This window comes from Rutidosis leptorrhynchoides, chromosome 6 (genome assembly GCF_046630445.1).
Source record: "Rutidosis leptorrhynchoides isolate AG116_Rl617_1_P2 chromosome 6, CSIRO_AGI_Rlap_v1, whole genome shotgun sequence".
Taxonomy (NCBI): domain Eukaryota; kingdom Viridiplantae; phylum Streptophyta; class Magnoliopsida; order Asterales; family Asteraceae; genus Rutidosis; species Rutidosis leptorrhynchoides.
In genome coordinates, this window is record NC_092338.1 from 397,106,068 (window position 1) to 397,115,021 (window position 8,954).

The 8,954-nt window shown below is 37.2% G+C and overlaps 1 protein-coding gene across 1 annotated transcript; it reads left to right on the plus strand.

The window, feature by feature from the left end:
• The first annotated feature begins 4,790 nt into the window (after nt 1-4,790).
• Nucleotides 4,791-5,904, plus strand: LOC139855024 (uncharacterized). Its single transcript, XM_071844286.1, has 2 exons — nt 4,791-5,301; nt 5,804-5,904. Exons 1-2 carry the CDS (start codon nt 4,791-4,793, stop codon nt 5,902-5,904), a joined length of 612 nt encoding a protein of 203 aa, XP_071700387.1.
• Nucleotides 5,905-8,954: the final 3,050 nt, after the last annotated feature.

Here is an 8,954-nt window from a genome sequence, read left to right on the forward strand (position 1 = left end):
TTCATCAATGATACCAATGAATTTGAATATATTCTCAAGGCCATCCGAAAATCAACCATTGATTTTTCGCTACGCTTAACAGAACGAATTATGGCTATCCGAGAAGAACACAACCTTTATCTCTGAAGAGAAGACAATGATGTTGAAATCCTAGAAGAATGCATTCAAGACTTTATCAATTCTCTTCACGATCATATCTACCAAGAAGAAAGGCAACGAGAGCACAATTCAATGGTTCGCACTATTCTTGAGACAAGATTGTGTCGAGATCAGAAGATCATTTACTCTAAGGTTTATAACGCCTTAGCCGGATCTGCACTTCCATTCTCACGAAACCAACGAGCACTACTGACTCTCATCCGAAAGCATATGGATCTTTCCACTGGACGCCCGACTTATCACTCTGATTTGCAAATGATCGAGGATATTCACAGCCTTTTCGCTCTCTTGGAAAGAGATAATTTCGAAAGCACACCAAACAAACTAGTGATTTACATAACAATTGATCATCATGCTGATCTGATTATCAAAGAGTTACGAGACGCTGTTATGGAGAAAGCAAGGCAAAACAATCCGTTCTCTCATCTTGAACCAGATCGAGTCAACATTTCCACCTATGTTACAAAGCAGATATAATGTATCTTCCACGAATCCGCAGATCCTAGTTTCACATTTAAAGCTGGATGTCGGGAGATATACTCAAAGACGGTGACATTAATGCTCAGATCAGGATTGCTGTTCACTTCTTTTCAGCTTCATCTTTTAACAAATCTGTGCAAAGCTACAGACTCTTACTGTAGAGATCACCATTCCGAAGACTTCGAGATTCTAAAGATATAGTTTCTAACATTGTTTGAAGACCTCCGAAATGAGCATCCCATCAGAGAAACAATCACCACAAGCACTGCCTCTATGATTGACATTTATGGGTCAACCAGCAGAGCCGTGGATCATATTCTCATCGGACTTCAAGACTTATCAAGAGCCGAAACTGCGCACTACTTATCATTCAGAAGATCTTCAAGAGAAATACCGGATCTTCTACCACTATTGGTCCGGCACTTTCTCAGGATTTACCCGCCAAGACTCACATTCCCTCACGAAGACCAAGACCACAACCATCAGCGAGGAATGTTTACTTTTTAAAGCATCACTACGGTCGAGCCAATGACCTTAAACAAAAGCGCTTCTCGGGAGGCAACCCGTACAATAAAGTAGAGTAGAAGAATAAAGAATGACAAATGAGCAGATAAAAGACGTAAGGATTGGAAGCCAGCCGCATCTGCTAGGGGTATTTCTTTTTTTTTCGCTACTAGCTCAAGATTCAAACTATGCCACATCCTAGCTTATCACTAAGTGTGGGATAACACCCAATTGAAACACTAGACAAATATTCCCAAATCTTCAATTAAAACTCCTAAGTGTGGGATACACTAGGAATATTGAGGACAATGTTCGTCTAAGTGTGGGATGTTGGTATAATCTTTTTATGCTGTATTAAAATAACCCATTACGAAGATTCCAAGTCCTTAAGCCAAATTTCAAAATTTTTGCAAAAGAAAGCCTTTTCGAAAAAGTATTTTTGAGAACCTAAAACGTTTGTCAATAAAAATAAGGCTTAAGTAGGGTGGAAATCTTGTTAGGTTGAACCAAATCTCTAATAGAGCATTGCATGACTAAGGCATTATCGACCTAAATTGATTATGGTGAGGCACCCCAAATAAGACCAGCATTCATCTTTAATGCTTCACTATTTTTCGTTGAGAGTGCCGATGCCTGTGCTCAGAATTAGAACTTGCTTTAGATCTACATCTCCACGCAGCGAAATGTGATTCGGTTGTAATCAAAAGAGCTAGCCATTTGTCAAAAATAAGCCTTTCGTACCTCCACTACTTCTACTCCACCACCACACCCACATCATCTTTACTATTACTTGAAAAATCCAGAAAGCGAGATTCCTTCCGAAAACCCGATGTTATAAACATCTCAAGTATCATGGCAAAGGTCTTGAAAAAGTTTACCAGCAAAAAGTTTCTCGAGATGAAGTCTCTAAAATATATATATATATATATATATATATATATATATATATATATATATATATATATATATATATATATATATATATATATATATATATATATATATATATATATATATATATATATATATATATATATATATATATATATATTCAAAGTTCTGAAAAGGAGCAGAACTTAATAAGAGAAATGCCAAAGAAAACTTGACTGAAAATGATGAAGAAAAGTTCAAAAAGTGCTTCTAAAAAATACTTCAGCACTCCGAATAAAAGTCTAAAAACTACATTACCCTTTTATCTCACCCCTCAAAAACAACTTCACTACCACTCCAAAATTCCTTCTCCATCATTGACAAATGACCTACAAGCTGATATTACTACCGTTCTCACATTAACATAAAGGATTTGAGTCTTTATCAAGCCTATGACGATGGGTGCAGCATGAATGGCTATGAGTGTATTCATTTCTTAGATCTATAGGGAACCCTAAACACTTGAGTGATTAAGTGACCCGTGAAAGCTAGCCTATGTCATGTAACCTCCTCGCATGCTTGCAGAGATAATTTCAATCATAACATAGATGACTTGCCTTATCTTTTTGCTCTTATAATAAAAGCAAACCGCTTTGGCTATTAGATAAGAAACCCCGAAAATATTCTTAAGGAAATGAGAGTTTGCTTGAGGACAAGCAAAGTCTAAGTGTGAGATATTTGAAATTGGCTAAAAAGTCACATTTTCACCCCGGTATTAAGGCCCAAAAACAAGAAAGATTCAAATTTTGTTGGCAAAATACCCACTTCGTTAGTTAGAGTTGAATAACAAGTAATTACGAAGATGGTGCAAAAAGAATCAAGAGAATCGGAGCTAAAACAAAGATTCTAGAGCGAAAATGGTGAAAGACAAGAAAACAAGTTATGATCCAGGAAAATCAGGCTGACCAGGCCAGCAAACGGCCTGCCATACGGCTTTCCAAATGGCCTGCCAATATGGTAAACAGCCTGCCAAATGTTCAGATTAAACGGGCTCGATAAACGGCTTGCCTTAGCAAACGACCTCCAAAAATGGCCTGCCAAACGGCCTGCCAGCCGTTTGCAGGCAAAAATCTTGTTTATTTAAAATGTCTTTGTCATTCATTCCAACACACACTTCAATTCACTTCTTTCTCTCTCTTATACAATATTAGTCATACTCTCAAGGCCTTCGACTCCGTGCAGAAAACCTAGTACCCAGAGAAGAACGCCGAAGAATGTATTAGGAGTGGTCTGGAGTCTTGAAGTTGTCACTTTTGTATTCGGAACTCGTTTAATCTACTGGTACTTCTATCCCTTATCTTTATATAATGTCTTCTATCATTATGTTATGTGATATTGTTACCATGATTAGCGAGTAGTTATCTTTAGTGTATGCTATGATGTAAGCAGTTATAATGCCAAAATAATATTATGGTTTGTGTATGCTGTTGAAATGCTTTCCGATTATGCTTTAAACTCAATCACTTTTCTAACCAATAGATCGTAGTTATTGGCTCTGTTATTGGGAAGTCACGAACCCCGATTCAGAGTACACTATCTGTGTCACCCCTTGGTAAGAGAAGTGTATCGGATACAACGTAAGATCAACTGAGGCACACCAGTTGTAGTTAGTCTATCAAGCTTTGGATTCCGACTGAGGAATCTTTCATGGTGAAACATCTGAATAGACCCTTAGTACATTGTCGGTCCCAGACCATGCTAGTGTAGTCACCAAGCATATAAACTTCATACGTGCACGCTGAAGCACAGCGGTTGTTGTAAGCTGTACCTCTGCTAAGTAAGGCCATGGAACTCGGTCAGTGCTGATTAGTACACTACACCATAACGCAGTCTCAAGCATTGCACCCCGCTTGAGGGATTCTTAGTTAATTAAGGAACTGTTTGTTTAGACACATAAAGGATTGGACCGTTAGGATAACCGAACGTGTTCATGGAAGTTAGCTTGACTTGGCCATGGTGTTCTTTATGGTTGAACTCTTTTTAAGGGTCTAACTATCTTTTATAACCAATCATTAATGAAAGCATTGAAACACATCAGGTATCTCGGATATGGTAAACCATGTATTCTATTATACTTAAGAAAGTTTAGACCATTGTGAAATGTTAATACGTCACCCAACCGAGTCGCTCAATTGGACGAGTCGTCTGAACGTGTATGCCTGTAGTCAGAATGCACGAGCATTAGGGGTAAAGGATGTTGCTGTCTATTCAGAATCTTCAAGCCTAACGCAGTACCCAGTGACATGTCTTATGACATGGGCGTTTAGGACCAGTGTAATAAATACAAGGCCTCTGCCTATTCATGAGCCAGCATTCCATAATCTCGGCAGAATAACTGATGAAGTCATAGTATGCACTCAATTTAACTTTATCTGAATTACGAATTTTATCGCATTTACTTTATCTGTCTTATAAATTAGAAAATTCCAAAATTAAGTAACCACTACTCCTTCCTAACTATCTTAGGCTTAAATATAGGTTCGATTCTACTGATATCTCAAAAATACGACTCTAGGTCATACTTTCCTTACTCATACTAAGGAGTAGTACGATTTAGGCCCCGCTAAATATAAATTTTATACAGTACCTTCCCCCTGGGTGGCTGATCCTGGCGCGCTGCGGCCCAACGACACCGCACGAATAAAAACCGTTCGTTTCGGCCATATCAATCACCGTTAGAAAACTTGTACTCTATAGAACTAGGGAACGATAATCTAATGAAAGATGACCCTATCTGGCGTGGTTGTACTTTGGACTTGGCTGGGAAATCTTTTTGTATTGATGTGATACCGATTAAGTTAGGAAGTATTGACCTTGTGGTTGGAATGGACTGGTTATCTGAGAATAGAGCCGATATCGTTTGCTACCAGAAGGCTATTCGCATTCCTGTTGATGATAGTGAGCCTTTGATGGTGTATGGAGAGAGGAGCAATACACCATTGCATTTCATTAATTGTTTGAAGGTGCAGAAACACATAAGAAAGGGTTGTCTTGTGATGTTGGTTCACGTGAGCAAAACTGAACCTGAAGTCAAGAAACTCGAAGATGTATCGATTGTTAGAGATTTTCCTGATGTTTTTTCGAAAGTATTACCAGGTCTTCCACTGCATATAGATGTAGAATTTCAGATTGACTTAATGCCTCGAGCGGCACTTGTAGCACGCACACCATACAGACTTACACCTTCTGAATTGCAAGAGTTATCTAGTCAGTTACAAGAGCTTTTAGGCAAGGGATTCATTCGACCGAGTTCTTCACCATGGGGAGCACCTGTGCTCTTTGTTAAGAAGAAGGATGGATCTATGAGACTTTGTATTGATTACAGAGAACTGAATAAGCTGACTATCAAGAATAAATACCGTTACCGAGGATTGATGATCTGTTGCAAGGATATGGATGTTAATCTAAGATTGACTTGAGATCAGGTTATCATTGAATGAGAGTAAAGGAGACAGATATACTGAAGACAGCGTTCAGAACACGCTACGGACATCATGAATTTACAATAATGCCATTTGGTTTGATGAACACACCGGCAGTGTTCATGGATCTCATGAACCGTGTATGTAAGACATACCTAGACAAGTTTGTTATTGTGTTCATTGATGATATTTTGGTATATTCTAAGAACGAGAAGGAAAATTAACAACATCTCCGTTTGATACTTGAGATGCTCAGGAAAGAACAGCTATATGCTAAGTTTTTGAGTGTGAATTTTGGTTGCAAGAAGTTCAATTTTTGGGTCATATCGTGGGTATTAATGGTACTCAAGTTGATCCTGCGAAGATACAAACAATCAAGAAATGGGATACTCCTAAGTCACCAACGTAGATTCGGCAATACTTAGGTCTCGCTGGTTATTATAGGAGATTCATTGAGGGATTTTCTACCATCGCCCGACCGTTGACAGCATTGACTCATAAGGGTAAGAAGTATGAGTGGACTGAGCAACATGAGTTTGGATTTCAGTTGTTAAAACAGAAATTGACTACTACTCCGATTTTGTCTTTACCCGAAGGGAATGAAGATTTCGTGATTTACTGTGATGCTTCACGACAAGGTTTTGGTTGCGTGTTGATGCAACAGAAGAAAGTGATTGCCTATGGATCACGACAGTTGAAGTTTCAAGAGCAGAATTATATGACACACGATTTGGAACTTGGTGCCATGCTCTTTGCACTGAAGATGTGAGACACTACTTGTATGGTACTAAGTTTACGATTTTCACCGATCACAAGAGCTTACAACATATTTTTGATCAGAAACAGCTCAACATGAGGCAGAGACGTTGGGTAGAACTGCTGAACGACTATGACTGTGAGATTCGATACCATCCTGGCAAGGCTAATGTTGTTGCAGATGCCTTGAGTAGGAAAAAGAAGGCTAAACCTCTCCGAGTTAGAGTGCTGAATATGACTGTCTGAACGAATCTTACTTCTCAGATACGCGATGCACAACTCGAGGCTTTGAGGCAAGAGAATATTACTACTGAATCACTTAAGGGCCTAGATAATTAGTTTGTCATTAGAGATGATGGAACTCATTACTTCTCTAATAAAATATGGGTATCAAAATTTGGCGGACTAAGGAAACTAGTGCTAGATAAGGCACACAAGTCAAGATACTCTATTCACCCTGGATCTGACAAAATGTATCAAGATCTTAAAGCATTATATTGGTGGCCCAATCTGAAAGCCGATATTGCCACCTAAGTTAGTAAATGTTTGACATGTTCTAAGGTCAAGGCAGAACATCAGAGACCATCAGGACTGCTGACACTGTAACAACCCGACTTTTTCGACTTATACTTTTGTGCTTATTACTTTCACGAAACTGCGTATTTGTGCGTACCGAGCTAGTTTACTTTGGTTAATATCTTACAACGTGCTATTAAGTGTTTAATCACTTAACTTGGTTCCCGAATGCTTTTATGACCGTTAGTGTCACTTGACGTTTAGAACGAGCTATGTACTTGGTAAACGTTTAACTTTTGTCATAATTGGAATATTATGACTACGTAATACTAATTGTTATTTTCTAATAACAATTACTTGGGTTATTGGATGCTTAATTACGCTTAGTAAATTACTATGCACACTAGTTAGTCTTGTTGGACTTTCTACCTTGTTGGACTTGAGTCCACCCTACTCTAGCTAATGGACCATTTAATTAGCCCAATTTTAAATGGATTATGACCCATTAAGATGTAGGATAAAAACCCATTTATAAGAGCCAACATACTAGCATTTTTTGTTAACCATTACTACAAATGTTGCATGGGATCCTAACAATAAGCACCACCTTTAGACCACCACTAACCAAAAAGCAAAAAGGTATCCCCTTATCCCCCATACAACCTACGGCTAACCCACCCCATTCCCCTATAAATACCAAGCTAATCTCATCCATTTTACACTTGATCTCATTCTCATTTTACACACACTTGCTCTCTTATTTTCTCTCTATCTTTCTCACTCTAAAAATTGTAAGTTTTAAGTTTTATTCTTCTTCTTTTCTTCTTCTAGATCACGAAATCATCATCATCTTTATTTAGCTTTTTTTAATCTTGTTATATCTTGTAAATTCAAACTTTGATTTGAATCCTTCAAGAACATGGAAGATTCAAGCTTGCTAGCTTTGAATCTTCACTTACTTTATTGGATCTAAGTTTTCTAGCTTATGATCTCTTTATTTTGTTAAAAAAATCAAAACTTGTGTTTATGATCTTCATGAAACTTGAAGATCTAACCTTTTGCTTTAAAGATCTTTAAGAACATAAAAGATGTAAGCTTTCTAGCTTTGGATCTTCATTACTTTGATGGATCTAAGCTTTATAGCTTAAGATCACTTTGTTTTTGCTAAAAGAGCAAAACTTGTGTTTATGGTCTTCATGAAACTTGAAGATCTAGCTTTTTACTTTCAAGATCTTCAAGAACATAAAAGATTCAAGCTTTCTAGCTTTGAAATCTCATAATTGTTTGTTAAAGGATCCAAGCTCTCTATGTAACATCCCGCATTTTTCCATTAAATTATTTTAACGCCCGTCTTTTTATTTTAATAATATCCTCAGTATCTCGATTCGTATCCTCCATTAGCTAACATTCTTAAAATATTTTCGTTATTGGATTATAACATCTCTCGTACTCTCGTGTAATTCAAAATAATTCGTTTGGTTAATTCACGCACCCGCACCCGAACTAGAGGGACTAAACTTGCAAAGAGGCCAAAGATTTGACTAGGTCAACTAGTCAAACCTTCAACCTCCTCCTCTCATTTTCTCCCTTTCTCTCTTTTCATACTTCCATTTTTCCTCTCAAGAACTCAAACAAGATTCATCATCTAATTTCGGATTTGGAGGCTAACATCAAAACAAATTACATATTTGGAATCCTCTCTTCATCCTCTTCGACTTGATACCAATTTCATCTCATTTGGGTAACTTTCTAAAATCACTAGATTTTGTGTTCTTGATGTTTTTGAATTATAAAAGTGTTAATTAGTGTCTATGGCTCGTGTATAACATGAATATATGTTTTGTTTGTTCGATTTGTTGATTTGAGTAACTAGTTTGAACACTTGAAAATGGGTTTGCTTAATCTTTGATTTTGGAAGATTAAATGTTGTTAAATTGTTAAAGTTCATGTTTTAATTGTGTTACTAGTATCACTAGCTTCGTTTTGATGCGTAGGTTGATTAAGAAAACTTCAAATACATGATTTGTGATTTTTGTGAATGTTGATTAGGGTTTGATGAACTTGAAATGAACTTTTGATACTTTGGATGTCATGAAATGTTGTTAGTAAGTGTTTAGTTGTATTGCATGAGTAATTACCTTCGAAACGGCATATCATATGTGTGGATTGGATTCCCGAATCATGAAA

What these genes read in the sequence shown, in the direction of transcription:
- LOC139855024 (XM_071844286.1), top strand. Translation starts at nt 4,791, where the DNA reads ATGAAAGATGACCCTATCTGGCGTGGTTGTACTTTGGACTTGGCTGGG. An exon ending in TCAGTTACAAGAGCTTTTAG is followed by an intron (nt 5,302 to 5,803) that starts GCAAGGGATTCA and finishes GGTTGCAAGAAG; the next exon opens with TTCAATTTTTGGGTCATATC.